General features: G+C 41.2%; 1 protein-coding gene across 1 annotated transcript in view; it reads right to left on the bottom strand.

Moving 5' to 3' along the window:
• The window catches only part of GIPC2 (GIPC PDZ domain containing family member 2), a 96,123-nt gene that overhangs the window by 23,327 nt on the left and 55,978 nt on the right, over positions 1-16,818 (bottom strand). The window contains exons 4-5 of the mRNA XM_052637217.1: positions 9,734-9,840; positions 3,916-3,997 (exon numbers count right to left, since the gene is read on the bottom strand). Coding sequence (XP_052493177.1) covers positions 3,916-3,997; positions 9,734-9,840 — 189 coding nt within the window. The remainder of the gene's footprint in view (positions 1-3,915; positions 3,998-9,733; positions 9,841-16,818) is intronic.

Below are 16,818 nucleotides of genomic sequence, written 5' to 3' on the forward strand. Positions count from 1 at the left end.
CAACACAGAAATACAAAGGATCATAAGAAACTACTATCAGCAACTAATGGCAATAAAATGGACAACTTGGAAGAAATGGACAAATTCTTAGAAAAGTGTAACTTTCCAAAACTGAACCAGGAAAAAATAGAAAATCTTAACAGACCCATCACAAGCATGGAAATCAAAACTGTAATCAGAAATCTTCCAGCAAACAAAAGCCCAGGCTTCACAGCTGAATTCTACCAAAAATTTAGAGAAGAGCTAACACCTATCCTACTCAAACTCTTCCAGAAAATTGCAGAGGAAGGTAAACTTCCAACCTCATTCTATGAGGCCACCATCACCCTAATACCAAAACCAGACAAAGATGCCTTGAAAAAGGAAAACTACAGGCCAATATCACTGATGAACATAGATGCAAAAATCCTTGACAAAATTCTAGCAAACGGAATCCAACAATATATTTAAAAGATCATACATCATGACCAAGTGGGCTTTATCCCTGGGATTCAAGGATTCTTTAATATCTGCAAATCAATCAATGTGATATACCACATTAACAAATGGAAAGATAAAAACCATATGATTATCTCAATAGATGCAGAGATAGCTTTCGACAAAATTCAACATCCATTTATGATTAAAAAAAAAAAAAGTCCAGAAATCAGGCATAGAAGGAACATACCTCAACATAATAAAAGCCATATATGATAAACCCACAGCAAACATTATCCTCAATGGTGAAAAATTGAAACATTTCCCCTAAAATCAGGAACAAGGCAAGGGTGCAGACTCTTACCACTACTATTCAACAGTTTTGGAAGTTTTAGCCACCACACTCAGAGAAGAAAAAGAAATAAAAGGAATCCAGACTGGAAAAGAAGAAGTAAAACTCTCACTGTTTGCAGATAACATCATCCTCTACATAGAAAACCCTAAAGACTCCACAGAAAATTACTGGAGCTAATCAATGAATATAGTAAAGTTGCAAGATATAAAATTAACACCCAGAAATCCCTTGCATTCCTATACACTAACAATGAGAAAACAGAGAAATTAAGAAAACAATTCTATTCACCATTGCAATGAAAAGAATAAAATACTTAGGAATAAATCTATCTAAAGAAACAAAAGATCTATATATAGAAAACTATAAAACACTGATGAAAGAAATCAAAGATGACACAAATAGATGGAGAAATATACCATGTTCATGGATTGAAAGACTCAATATAGTGAAAATGAGCATACTACCCAAAGCAATCTATAGATTCAAAGCAATCAAGCTACCAATGGTATTTTTCAGAGAACTAGAACAAATAATCTCACAATTTGTATGGAAATACAAAAAATCTTAAATAACCAAAGCAATCTTGAGAAAGAAGAATGGAACTGGAGGAATAAACCTGCCTGACTCCAGGCTATACTACAAAGCCACAGTCATCAAGACAGTATGGTACTGGCACAAAGAAAGAAATATAAATCAATGGAACCAAATAGAAAGCCCAGAGATAAATCCACACACCTATGGACACCTTATCTTCGACAAAGGAGGCAAGAATATACAATGGAGAAAAGACAATCTCTTTAACAATTGGTGCTGGGAAAACTGGTACCACTTGTAAAAGGATGAAACTAGAACACTTTCTAACACCATACACAAAAATAAACTCAAAACGGATTAAAGAGCTAAATGTAAGACCAGAAACAATTAAAATCCTAGAGGAAAACATAGGCAAAGCACTTTCTGACATAAATCACAGCAGGATCCTCTATGACTCACCTCCCACAGTAATGGAAATAAAAGCAAAAATAAACAAATGGGAGCTAATTAAACTTAAAAGCTTTTGCACAACGAAGGAAACTATAAGCAAGTTGAAAAGACAGCCTTCAGAACGGGAGAAAATAATAGCAAATGAAGCAACTGACAAAGAATTAATCTCAAAAATACACAAGCAGCTCTTGCAGCTCAATTCAAGAAAAATAAACAACTCAATCAAAAAATGGGCCAAAGAACTAAACAGACATTTCTCTAAAGAAGACATACAGATGGCTAACAAACACATGAAAAATGCTCAACATCACTCATTACCAGAGAAATGCAAATCAAAACCACAATGAGGTACCATCTCATGCTGGTCAGAATGGCTGCTATCAAAAAGTCTACAAACAATAAATGCTGGAGAGGGTGTGGAGAAAAGGGAACCCTCTTACACTGTTGGTGGGAATGCAAACTAGTACAGCCACTATGGAGAACAGTGTGGAGATTCCTTAAAAACCTGGAAATAGAACTGCCTTATGACCCAGCAATCCCACTGCTGGGCATACACACCGAGGAAACCAGAAGTGAAAGAGACACGTGTACCCCAACGTTCATCACAGCACTGTTTATAATAGCCAGGACATGGAAGCAACCTAGATGTCCATCAGCAGATGAATGGATAAGAAAGCTGTGGTACATATACACAATGGAATATTACTCAGCCATTAAAAAGAATGCATTTGAATCAGTTCTAATGAGGTGGATGAAACTGGAGCCTATTATACAGAGTGAAGTAAGTCAGAAAGAAAAACACCAATACAGCATACTAATGCATATATATGGAATTTAGAAAGATGGTAATGATGACCCTATATGCAAGACAGCAAAAGAGACACAGATGTAAAGAACAGTCTTTTGGACTCTGTGGGAGAAGGCGAGTTTGGGATGATTTGAGAGAATAGCATTGAAACATGTAAATTAACATATGTGAAACAGATCGCCAGTCCAGGTTCGATGCATAAGACAGGGTGCTCAGGGCTGGTGCACTGGGATGACCCTGAGTGATAAGATGGGTAGGGAGGTGAGGGGGGGGTGGGGTTCAGGATGGGGAACACATGTACACCCATGGCTGATTCATGCCAATGTATGGCAAAAATCACTACAATACTGTAAATTAATTAGCCTCCAATTAAAATAAATTAATTTAAAAATAATAAGAACCCAGCATTCAATCCCATTCTGGGCATATATCCAGAAAAGATGAAAACAACTCTTCAATTCAAAAAGATACATGCATCCCAGTGTTCATATCAACACTATTTACAATAGCCAAGACATGGAAGCAATCTAAGTGTCCACTGACAGATGAATGGATATAAAAGATGTGCTATGTATATATACATATACACAAACACACACACACAATGTAATACTACTCAGTCATAGAAAAGAATGGTATATTGCCATTTGTAGCAACATGAGTGAAAGTAAGACAGATAAAGAAAAACATGCTAATACCTAGAGACTGGCACATTGAGTGAAATAAGTCAAAGACAAGTATCATATGATATCACTTAAAAGTGGAATCTAAAAAGTAATATAAATGAACTAATATACAAAACAGAAACAGATTCAAAGACATAGACAACAAACTTACTGTTAGCAAAAGGGAAAGGGAGGGAGGGACAAATTAGATGTTTGGGATTATCAGATATACACTACTATACATAAAACAGATAAACAACAGGGATTTACTGTAGAGCACAGTGAACTATATTCAATATCTTGCAATAACCTATAATGGAAAATAATCTAAAATATGTATCAATATATAACTGAATCACTCTGCTGTTCATCTAAAACACAATATTTTAAGATCAGCCCTACTTCAATTTTTCAAAAATAGTTAAACATTTTCCTGTAAAAAAAAAAAAACCCTGAGGTTTAGAAAAGTTGACTTGGCTTTCAGGCCTCAAAACTAGTAAGGGATAAGGGCCAAGTGTTCTTTTTACTTTTATATATTATCTTCATTTTCATTATGGTTTTGATCACTCCACAAATACTTTTTACCTTGAAAAGTATATTGACTATAAATGTAAGCAAGACATAAATAAGCATTAAGTTCCATAAAATTAAGACATATAAGACTTTTTTAAATAGTATAATCTTACCTAAATCGATATCTCGAATTCCCATGTACAATTCAAGAAGATCATCAACCTTTCCAATTGCCTTTTCTTTGGTTTCAGAAGGCTTTATCAAAGAAAAGAGAAACAAGACATTTTTACATGCAATCTCTTGAATGTTGAGGCATACACGGGGGAAATCTGAAGTGGAGCCAGTTCCTGGTTGTGTACTTCAGCTAATTTTAATGGTAATATAGCTAGAATGTGCCCTGTAATTCAATACAAATCAATATAGTAAATACTTATTTTTAGTGTTTGTGGTAAGTATTATAGATTCAAAGAAGAAAACCTAGGAATGCTATCTCCAAGTAGCTAGCAATCTAGAAGGGAGAGAGATGTGAAAATAAATAGCTATTTAACCACAATAAGGACAATTTGTAAAGGATGTCAAAGGCATGGAGGCATCACAGGGGCAATAAATTTTTTTATTTATTAATTTATTTTTGGCTGTGCTGGGTCTTCTTTGCTGTGTGTGGGCTTCATTAGGTGAGGTTCAAGGGCTCAGTAGTTGCAGCTCACAAACCTTAGAATATCGGCTCAGTAGTTGCAACACTCAGGCTTTGTTGCCCCATGGCATGTGCGATCTCCCCAGAGCTGGGATAGAACCCAGGTCCCCTGCATAAGCAGGAAGATTCTTAACCACTGGACCACCAGGGAAGTCCCAGTGGAAGTAAATTTAAATCTCTAAGAGTCCCGGAAGACTTCAGAAAGGTGACTTAAGAACTGTGTTTTCAAAATTAACTGGTGTCAGATAAACCAGGACAGATAGAAGACAATAGAGACATGAAGTCTATGTGAGGTCACAGAGTCTGATAGAAAAGTACAGCAGGTTAAAGGGACTGCAAGATCTCCCATGTGATGGGAAATAGAATGCCAGACATGACTAGATCTCAAGGGGTCCTGTGTGCCTTGAAAAGGGCAGAGCTCACCCCAAGAGTAAAACATCCTGAACACATACGTCTATTTGTACAGTAGTCCCCCATCCTTATCTGCGGTTTTGCTTTCCTCCTCAGTTACCTCAGTCAACTGAGGTCCAAAAATATTAAATGGAAAACTCCAGAAATAAACAGTTCCTAAGTTTTGAATTGTGTGCCATTGAGTAATATGATAAAACCACACACCATCTGCTCCATCCCAGAAACCCCAACCATCGACATCATTTGCTCCTAAGATCCAACCTTCCCCATCATCACAGCTAGATGATCCTCCTTCTGATCTAGAGTAAGAAGGTTAATGGTAGCCTAATGCTACATCACAATGCCTGTGTCATTCACCTCACTCCATCTCATCACGCTGGCATTTTACCATCTCACATCAGCACAAGAAGAGTGAGTCCAGTAAAATAAGATCTTTGACAAGAGAGACCATGTTCACACAGCTATATTATAGTATATTTTATACTTGCTCTATTTAACTATTAGTTGTCATCAACTTTTACTGTGCCCAATTTATAAATTAAACTTTATCATAGGTATATATGTACAGGAAAACCAGTATACACAGGACTCAGTACTATCCACAATTTCAGGCATCCATTGAGGGGTTTGGAATGTGTCTGCTGTGGATAAGAGGAGACTACTGTATGCATTCTTTATCAATTACATATATAATATGTGTATTAAGGGTACCAAAATATTTTTGTTCTCCCTAACTATTTAGTAAAAGCTTCTATGAAAAAACATGATCACATATATTTTATTGTTCTTTAAAAATCTTGGTTTAATATTTGGTAAAGTCTGGTTCTGTGTTTATTTTATTTTAATATTTGGGTTTAAATGGCTTCAGAGCTGGAAAAAAAAAACTTCCCAAAGATATTAAATGCACAACCATAGGTACAAACGTTGAATTCAAGATTCAGTTGCAAAAAATTCATAATACTTTAAATACTGCCATAAATATAGGTTGTTTTATATTCTCAAAACTTATTTTAAAATACATTTAACTACACTAAAATTTTATTTTTATTTCCTTGAGGATATTATAACAACTTTCATGTACTTTTATTTATATTAACTAAGCCTTTAAAACAATGAGACAAGAGACATGATATATCACTCTTGACTTATTTACAATGTATTTTGAATAGTCTGTGTAAAGTGACAGGCTAGGCAAAGTAACTTAGGTATTTATCTTTGCATTTATCCAGATACATTGCAGGTTATTGCAACAAATATCAGTACTCCTCACACAAAAATGGCCACCAAGATCTTACTATTCTAAACAGCTCTTGATTTCATCATCCCTCTTCCATTCACATTCTGATTGCCTGTGTTCAGTCCTAAATTTTTTTAATTGAGATATAATTGACATATACTATTAGTTTCAGGTATACAACATAATGATTTTATATGTGTATATACTGTATAAAAAAATCACCACAGTAAGTCTAGCTATCCATCACTACACATAGTTCTCTCTTCCTTGTGATGAGAACTTTTAAGATCTAGTCTGTTAGCAACTTTCAAATATATAATACAGTATTACCAACAATAATCACCAAGCTGTGAGTCCACTCTCAGGACCTGCTTGTAACTGAAAGTTTGTACCTTCTGACCCCTTTCATCCATTTCACCCAGCCCACCTGCCCAACCCCCTGCCTCTGGCAACAATCAATCTGCTCTGTTTCTACACAAGGTGCGGTTTGTTTTGTTTGGAATGGGAGAAGGGGAGATAATAAAACTGAGGTCATCCAATATTTGTCTTTCTCTGACGTATTACACTATTGTTCAGGTCCATCCACATTCTACAAATGACAGGATTTCCTTCCTTTGGCTGAATAATACTGCCTTGTCTTTTCTTATGTGCAGAGGTTTCCTAATGGGTCTCCCCACCTGCAATCTTCACCCTCACAAATCTACCCTGTTCAACATTCCATCCCCTAGAACCAAGGGATTTTTCTAAAACACAAAACCAACTTGCTGCTCCCTTTGCAATTTTTAAATAGCCACCCCCCAACCCTTAGCATTATTTACAGACCCTTCATGCCCTGACCCAGGCCTCTATCTCCAGTCTCAACACCTCCCACCAGATACTTTCAGCAGCCATACTCCAGCCTCATCGACATTTACAAGGTTCCCATATCTATTATCATTTCATGCCCAGAACACTCTTCTCTCCATCTGCGACTAACTCAACTATTTCTTATGGAGGCAACTCTCCCAATTTCCCTCTTTACTGATTCCTAACTATAGCTCATCAGCTAGCCCCTTCCTTGTGACATTACAAAACATTCTGGTTTGTAACAGTTTATTTTCATGCCTCTTCCCTTTAAAGGAAAAACAAGGTTTTCAATCACCTTTGTGTTACCAGCACCTGGACTGTGCCTGTCTCAACAAACACACAGCAAGTAACTCATGCAAGTGGAGTATTGTTCAGTTTCCAGAATTTGTGCTAGGTGATGAGCTGCATGGTTTCAAATCTTTACTGTTTGAAATTAAATCATAGGTCATTTGTATCAAATCTAATATTAGTGCCAGACTAGTTTTTTTTCCCCCGTTTATTATGAGCTATTTTAATTGCCTTATTTTAAGAAACAGGCTATGCAAATAGGAAGAGAGATTTAGAGTTTATCTTGGAATGAATCTTTCCCACCTCCTCAGGCAGATCTTCAGTTATTCTTATTCATTCCAGCGCCTGATACACAGCTGCTGCTCATAAATAAACAGATATGTGTGACCCACATGAACTGTTAGAAGACGGCCCCCCTCCTGAAGTGACATGGAGTTTTTCCTGCTGACTCCAGTTTCTATGCAAGCAGTTTGAAGGTCTGTGCTTTTCCCCTCCCAGCCTCCACTGCAGAGCACAGCTGGGACCCCCAGCTCCTTCCCACCATCCTTTCACCCTCTTACAGATTCCTGTCTTCCACCTAGGTGTGTTCACTTGTTCAATGAACACTTACTGGCCTTCAGCAGTATGCCTGGCAGCAGGCTGGGCACCAAAAAGGTAAAGACGCTGAAATGACCAGAAGTTACTGCCCTGGGTTTTTTCACAAACCTCATCACCTCTCAACTTTCAAAATGCTTCTGGCCCTCCCGGGCCTCTCCGCTGTCACCAGCCTCCATTTTAATCTACTCATTCACCCAAGAACAAGACACCCAACTCGGAATCTTCCTCTGGAGTCCCCAAAACTGACAACGTCCTGGTGACTCCAATGTTCAAGAAGACAACCGTGGCCTCGTGGTTCCTTAAGTATCTTCTCCAAAAAACCATACCCATGACTGACCCTAACATAGTTCCCCACAAACTCTGGATCCTACGATAACAGCCTCCTTACCATTCATTATCTGTCTCACTCTTGTTCTTCAAGCAGCTGGGAGCCCTAGGACAGTATATACACACACAGACACGTCCCTCCCACCTCAGGCAGGCACTCTGGAGCTCAGAGGCCTGCCTGTCCTGCCCTCCCCTACAGGAGAGCTTCATCACTGCTGTCTTCCTGTGGTGAGCAGGCCTGCCATTTGCCACTTTGAATCCTCACCACTGCTGCCCTCTTCTTCTGCTCTCCTTCCCTCCATTCATCTCTTCTCCTGGTGTTTTTCACTTAAATACTGACCTTCTCATAGACACAGTCAATCAGCAAAACCCTTCCTCCCATCAAGCATAAATGAATCACTCACTAATTCATTAAATTCAAAGATCTGAGCTCCTCTGAAGTGTCAGGTGCTGGAGATATGGCAGTGATCAGGACAGATGAGAACAAGACAAGGGACAAAAAGGAAACAAAGATACAATGAGGCCCAACAGGTTCAGCACCTTAGAGAAAATAAAGGGTAAGGAAGTCTGGGCAGAGGGCAGGTGGCAGGAACTGCGATTATATTATGCTCAGAGGTTAGACAGGGTGGGACAAAGACAGAAATTGAAGGCAGCAAGGGAGTGAGCCATGCCCATAAGCGGGGAGAGCATCAGCCAGACATAACACCTCATACAGAGGTCCTGAGATGGGGATGTATTTAGAGTGTGTGTGGACAGCAAGGTGACTCAAGTGGCTGAAGCAGGGGGAGGCAGGAGGAGAGAGAGATGAGATCAGAGTAGAAACACACAGTCAAATCATGCTGGTCCCTCTGAGGATGTTAGCTTGTTACTCTGAGGGAACCCACTAGAGGATTTCTAACAGATTGTTACAGAAAAGTTACACTCTCATTTGTATTTTCAAAGGATAAGCCTAGTTGCTGTGTGGGTAAAGAGGGTAAGAAGGCAAGGGAGAGAGAAAGCAGGAAGCATGAGCTGGTGACCTCAATAGTTGACATGAGCTGTTGGTGCCTTGGGTCAGAGTGGGGGGCCAGAGGTGGGGAGAAGTTGTTCGCTCTGGTCTGCTGTGGAGGTGAATCCACCAGGATTTGCTGATGGAAGGGATGTGGGACACGAAAGAGGAGACCAGATGATTATCAAATGCTTGGCCTGAGGAGACCGGTTTTCATGAACATCATCTTTCACTATCAAAATCTCAAATCTGTTTACTCCTACAGGTAGCTCAGTGACTTTTTCTTAGATCTCAGAGAGCTGTGGCTGATCTAAGTTTTTGAGGCAGTCCTCAAAACTGTATACTCTAGAAAAAATTAACTGCAGGTAGCTGAGAACTGCTGTATCACAATCTCTCCTCACACACTCAGTTTCTGTATTTCCTTCTCAAATGCCTTCAATAACATTCATATTGTCTAAGTAGACAATGAGTTAAAGACCATGCCTTAATTAGGATACAAAGTGTTTTACTTAATCTTGTGATTTTACCTTTATTTTCAGCTCTGACAAACATGAATGTTCATGCATTTCCAAGCCAAATAGGGATTAAGTGAACCTAACATACCACTTCCTCCACGGTGGCAGGACCTTTCGATCTCAGACGAAGTGTCTCCCTTCCTGTACCAATCTTTCCTGTTGATGACTTTCCACCTTTTGATCTGGGCTCCATATCTATAAAAATACAATGGATAGGGAAAGGTACACACATTAAGAATTTCAACTGATGGCTATAAAAGCTAATGGAGTTTCAAATTTTTGTACAGTTATTGTGAAATTTTATAAAAGTTATGCCTCCTGATAGAATTTCCCAAAATAAACTCTCCTGTCATCCATTTTTCTCATACAAGAGTCTCTCAAATGATAGAAAGGTATGGGAGATCTGACTACAAAAAGAAAAGGGAATATGTGAAATGTGCTGATGGGAAAGACTGGAAGTTACAAGGAGCAAAAATTAAAACAGTTGGTTTTATTGTAAGAGTAAAGAAGTCTATGTGGCATGAAGGCAGAGGTTGGTGTGCAGCTGGACTTCATCAAGGTCATGGAGAAGGGAAAGGGTCGTGTCTTGATAGAAGACAGGGATGGAGGCACCATTATTTGAGGACCTACCTTCTGACTGACACTTTAAATACAAAATCCCACTTAATTCTTATGCTAACCTAAGAGGCAACTTAGAGCCATCACTTTATAGAAAAGGAAATTGAACTCAGTAGTGACTGGAGGTGAAGTTTTAGTCATTCAGTTATGTCTGACTCTTTTCAACACCCTGGACTGCAGCCCGCCAGGCTCTTCTGTCTATGGAATTCTCTAGGCAAGAATACTGGAGTGGGTTGCCACTTCCTTCTTCTGGGGATCTTCCCACCCAAGGATCAAACCTGGGTCTCACATTGCAGGCAGATTCTTTACCATCTGAGCCACTAGGGAAGCAACTGGAGCTGGGATTCAAATCCAGGTCTTATGACCCCAAAGTCTGTATGCTTTCCTCCACAACACTTCACCACCACACCTCTTGGAAGCACAAGGCATACATTCAGAGGTGGATGGATGAGACAGGCAGGGTCCTCAGGAGGCTGGGAACAGGTTCCCAGGAAGGAAGTCCCCTCAGAAGGCAGGAGAGAACAGGGAGCATGATGGAGCAAGAGTTCACGGTGGGGCTGCTCCTTTCTATGTGTGTGTTTTATTTTGGTTGCGTTTTTCCAACATACCAAGAGTCATCCCTCAATATCAGACGGTAACATAAATGAATGAAAGGGTAGAATGGAAATGGAGGATGACTCCCAGGAGGTACCCTATCTAGGCCACTCCAGTGACTGCCTGCCCTGTCAGAAAGTAGACACTGCACAGACAGATCTTCTGTTTGCAAAGAAAATGAATACTGTTTGGGGCCAGATTTTTAACTTTTAGCAATTAAATCAAACTGTAAAACAACACAATGACAAAAATAAAAGATTGGTGGATCAGGTCCCAATCACAGGCCACCAGTTTTGAACTCCTGTAGGTATCCCCCAGGTCCTCTTCACTGAGGACTCTGGAGCAGCAGTTTGGGGCAAGGATGGAGGTGGGTGTGGGAAGACACAGCAACCAGCCTGGGAGATAACTGAGCTCCGATGCGAAGTTGTGGGGCAGGCTGTGGTGTGTGAGCGGGTGAGATCTGTACAGAGCACTCAAGGACATCAGGTGGTCTGCACGAATGCATCCTTCCTTATAATCAAGGGTAATTTTTATCTTTAGGAAGCCCTGTTTCACTGTTGGGGATCTACTCCAAGGTGGGTAGGATTTTACATGTTAATTTTAACATGTATTTGAGGACAGAGTCACCAAAACATAGTTTTCCTCTGAGAGTGAAATTATTAAAAATAATAATTGAGGGACTTCCCCAGTGGTTCAGTGGTTAAGACTACACCTTACAATGCAGGGGTGTGGGTTTAATCCCTGGTTGGGTAGTTAAGATCTCACATGCCTTGTGGCCAAAAAGCCAATGCATAAACAGAAGCAATATTGTAACAAATTCAATAAAGACTTCAAAAATGGTCCTTTTTTTTTTTTTAATTTTAATGATCATGTGATACCCAGGACAGTTCCCCTAACCCCAAACCTCTAAATGATAGCTAACAGAGCTCATGCTGATCATGATGGCTTGACAGATGCTCGGGAGACTAGAGCTGTATCAGCAAGCTTACAGCATCTGCCTTGGCAGTCACACTGTGTCCCATCGGAGGGAAGAAAATTAACAGGAGGAAAATGTTCACTCAGCATAGAGTTTCCAACAGAATACCCAAAGAAGAAGGTGCGGTCAGTCACCAGCACTGACCAGAAATTTTGCACTGACCAGGCTGGAGTCATGTACAGAGGTATGGCCGTCAAGACAGCCTCAACCTGAATGATACTAACCTCCAAGATAAACAACCTTACACACATCCACTGAGATTTCACCAAGCAACCTACTCCATATAATGTGTCTTCCCATGGAAGTGTCCTGCAGGGTGGGAAATGCTCAGTTAACACCTGTGTTTGGTCTACCACTACATACACATTTCTGGTTGCAAAGTAATACACAGGCATTCTGACTTATCAACAAGTCTTTTGTAAATTTGGTAAGCATGATATATAACCCCAGAAAATTGCCCAAGTCTGGATACACTGGAGAAACTAAAGATTTCTGGGATGTATGAAGCTAAGGACCCAGGCCCTGGAATGCTGGAACTTCACAGAGGGATTGTCATCCAGGCTTGAGAAGTCAGCCAGCCTCCTTATGTCTCTATGCACCTGGCTCTCACCTGAAACACCAGTACCTAAAAGAGACAATGTGATGTAGAGTGGAAAAATGGTTTTCTATTTTTTAAAGCTATGGTCTTTCCAGTAGTCATGTATGGATATGAGAGTTGGACCATAAAGAAGGTAGAGTGCCACAGAATTGATGCCTTCAAGCAGTGGTGCTGGAGAAGACTCTTGAGAGTCCCCTGGACTGCAAGGAGATCAAACCAGTCAATCCTAAGGGAAATCAACCCTGAATACTCATTGGAAGGACTGATGCTGAAGCCGAACCTCTAATACTTTGGCCACCAGATGCGAAGAGTCAACTCATTGGAAAAGACCCTGATGTTGGGAAAGATTGAGGGCAGAAGGAGAAGTGGGTGACAGAGGATAAGACAGTTGAATGGCATCGCCAACTCGGTGGATGTGAACTTGGGCAAACACCAGGAGATGGTGAGGGATAGGGAGGCCTGGCGTGCTGCAGTCCATGGGGTCGCAAACAGTCAGACATGGCTTGGTGACTGAACAACAACTTTTTAAAGCAGCTTTAAGTGCACAACAAATTGAGAAGACAGAGCTCTCCCATACACGTCTTGCCCCAACATATGCAACACCTCCCCCATGATCAACACTGCCCACCACAGTGGTATATTCGTTACAATCAATGAAACTACACAGACACATCACATCACCTAAAGTTCAGTTTACATCATGGTTCACTCTTGCTGCTGCATATCCTGTGGGTTTGGAAGAATGAATAATGACATGTATTCATCATCACAGTATCGTATAGAGTAGTTTCATTGCCCTAAAAATTCTCTGTGCACTGCCTGTTCACCCCAGGTTTTTTTGTTGTTTTTTTTTTTGAATCATTATGTTTGTCAAGTCATCTTCGGCTCCAAAGTGTTATCTCAAGGCCAACCACTTGGTGGCACCAAAACAAAAGCTGAAATTTTAGTTCTGGCTTAGCGTCCCAAACGGCAGTTCTTATGGCTGAAGAAACAGAAGCCATGTTCCTCTACCATCCTGATTCAGGGAAGTACATCAACCGGTTTATACATAAAACCAGGCAGGATGGTCCTGTTAGCCTGCAGGGGAAAGAAAAGTTTTGTTTTTTTAATGTTTGTAAATATTGTTAATCTGGCTTACTTCTAGGGCACTGGCCCATCTAAGCTTCTCAAACCACCCAGGCCAAGCCCTAAATCCACCATTTCACTCCTCATGAATGGATGTGTTTAAGGCCTCTCTTGGGGATGAGCAACGGGAGGAATGCAGTTCACACAGGAGATGCTGGAAATCAGTCTACAGCTCCAAGGATTCACTAGACTCCGGGCTCCCCCACCCCCACCCCATGTCACCCAGAGCACAGGACACTCACAGCTCAAGGGTGCACAGCAGGCTCCCACAACTGAGATGGATGTCACCAGGAAGCAGATGTCTCAACTCCCAACCCTTTTGTGGCAATTGTGTCTATTACTCTAATTATGTAATTTAATTTAAAACTATATGAACTGATGAAAGAAGTATGAAACAAAAGAGTTATTATTACTAGGAAAACTAGGTTAACTGCTTTGGAAAGACTCCAGAAAGGCGAGTTGGGGCAGGGGGGAGGGGCGGGCAGGGGTAAAGGTGTGTGCAAGATGACACTAGGAGATTAGGAAAATATCTTTAAACTTCCAGCATTTCACATATCTGGGTTTTAGATATGAAACAGAACCCATAGATGTGCATTACCATTCCGATCACTAAAGAAAGACTTAATAGAACTCCAATTTGTGTCCTCTCAGAGTTTTTTACATCTGAAGAGTAGGGAAAGAATGAAGATTTATGTTTTAAATAAAATGCTTATACCTACTTGTAACTTTTTATGATACCATTTTAACTGGCATTGTCAGTAAACAGCCCGGCCCCTGCTACATCATGACATTCAGAGAAAGATGGGGGAATAGAGGAGATGTCTGTCTCTGGTCCCACCCTGAGCCCCAGGGCAAGAGGAGAGCTGACATCAGCCAAGGCCCGCAGAGAACAAGCCCACCAAGCTTAGCTCCCCAACCCGCACACCGCGAGTGTGGGGAGGTGGGGCATTCTCCTGCTTTTGCACAGAACTACATCTTGTTCTGTTCCCTTGAGGGCCTGAATTGGCCTGGAGTACAATTCAGAGTAGGCTCAGAGCCCTGATGTCCCTAAGTGGAGGATACGTACAGACACAGTTGTATCCAACAAGAGATGGACTTCATAATCAGAGACTCTGAGTTAAAACACAGCTACCCATTTACAAATTCTGTGAAGTTAGGAATAAGTTCTCGTCTGTAGGGATTCCCTTATAGCTCAGTCAGTAAAGAATCTGCCTGCCATGCCGGAGACCCCAGGTTCAATTCTTGAGTCAGAAAGGGAATGGCTACCCACTCCAGTATTCTTGCCTGGGAAATCTCATGGACAGAGGAGCGTGGCAGCCTACGGTCCATGGGTTCAGAAGAGTCAGACACAACTTAGCAACTAAACCACCACACCTCATCTGCATGTGCACTGAGAACACCAGCTAGATAGAATGCTGTCTAACGCGTTCAGAGGGCTGAACGGGTGAAAGGTGCCATGCCCAGCGGTCCGACTCTCACACTGGGGCGGCTGCTGCTGCACTTGCTTCTGCTGACACATCCACCCTGGAAAGAGAGCCATCTGCTCTTCCCACACCCTCTCCCACAAAACCATTTGCATTGCTCTGCTCGGGACGAGAAACATGCTAAAGTCTCTCTTTGAATGTTCAGAAAGCTATCACTTCAAATACAAAGGTCTCCTTTTCATTCTATCTCCTGTAGAACTGTGATTTTTCTCCCTTCCATTTACAGAAGGGTACAAACAAAAGATGATCCACTGCTCTACTCAGATTCTCCAAAGTGGCCCAACTGAATTTAAGCCAAGCCCCTCAGGGGAGCACGGAGCAGTGAGGGCCCTCCAGTGTCCATCTCACTGGACCCTCAATCCCCACTCAAAACATCTCGGTAGAGTTACATGACACCATGTGGTCAAGTGAGCAGACATATCAACACTCCATCCTGGAAGAGGAAATGTGCAGCCTCTTCCTCTAACCACCTGTGTAGGTGAACTAAGCTACTTTACCAGATTCACTAATGCATTTCTATAATTTCCAGCTCTGGAGTTACACAGCAACAAAACAGCAGCCAGATGGCAACTCAGGACTTGCAAGACTTTGCAAGTTGTATATGCCAATGACCTTCAGCATTGCAGGCCCAGAAAGGCTTTTTTCCAGTGTTCCCAGAGCTGACCTGAGTCTTAGGGACTGACTCATATTAACCAGATTCACAAGAACAGATGTCATCACATCACTGTATTAATCATAGGGTCCAAGTGGGCTCCCGTGCTGCCCTCTCATGAGCCAGAAACTTCCTGGGCAAAATGTGTGAGCAAAGACCCAGCCATGAAGGTCCAAGACAGCAAGGCTAAGGGAGGAAAGAGAAGGCAGTGTACCCCAGACCCTGGGTTCCAAGACTCCAAAAGCGAACAATGGACAGTTGATGTTTTAGAGTCCCTCCCAACTGCGTGACTCTCAGTTTATCAGGCCTCTACCCCTCTTGGGAATAAATCACTTGAAATTTTTTTCCTACCGGGTACCTAAGAAGCTTAGTGAGCATGGCTGACACCGGGGAAAAGGACACGAGCACAAAGAGTAATTCTTATGGGCCAAGGCTGTCAACAGGTAGCTCAGTGGCCCGTGGTCCACAGCCGTATTTACGGAGTGTGCAGTGTTTTCAGACTTTTTAAACTAATTGCCAACTTTTAAAAGTTGGTGATTTCTCATCAAAAATCAGAAGTTAAGTTTCTCTTGGAGGTTGACACATGCCTACAAAACAGTAATAACTAGAGTTGACAACTTTACTTTGGGGTCTGCAGCTCTCTGCCCTCCTCTTCAGACACTTGGGCTTCCCTGGTGGCTCAGCTGGTAAAGAAACCATCTGCAATGCGGGAGACCTGGGTTCGACCTGTGCGTTGACAAGATCCCCTGGAGAAGGGAAAGGCTACCCACTCCAGTATTCTGGCCTGGGGGATTCCATGGGCTCTATAGTCCATGGGATCGCAGAGAGTCGGACACAACTGAGCAACTTTCAATTTCAATTTCAAATTTCATCAAGATATAGAGTTTCTCACTACATATGATTATGAAGCATTACTTGTCATTTCTTATACTAGTGCCAGTCTTAGAGCACACTTTTATTTCAAGGGACTAAACATATACACATATATATATACTATAATTCATCTAGGGACAATAATATGGATCATCTGCGGAAGACAATTTGAAGGTAATGTTGGGACTTCTCAGGCAGTCTAGTGGTTAAGATTTCACCTTCCAATGAAGGAGGTATGGAATCAATCTCCACT

This window comes from Budorcas taxicolor, chromosome 3 (genome assembly GCF_023091745.1).
Source record: "Budorcas taxicolor isolate Tak-1 chromosome 3, Takin1.1, whole genome shotgun sequence".
NCBI classification, from domain to species: Eukaryota; Metazoa; Chordata; class Mammalia; order Artiodactyla; family Bovidae; genus Budorcas; species Budorcas taxicolor.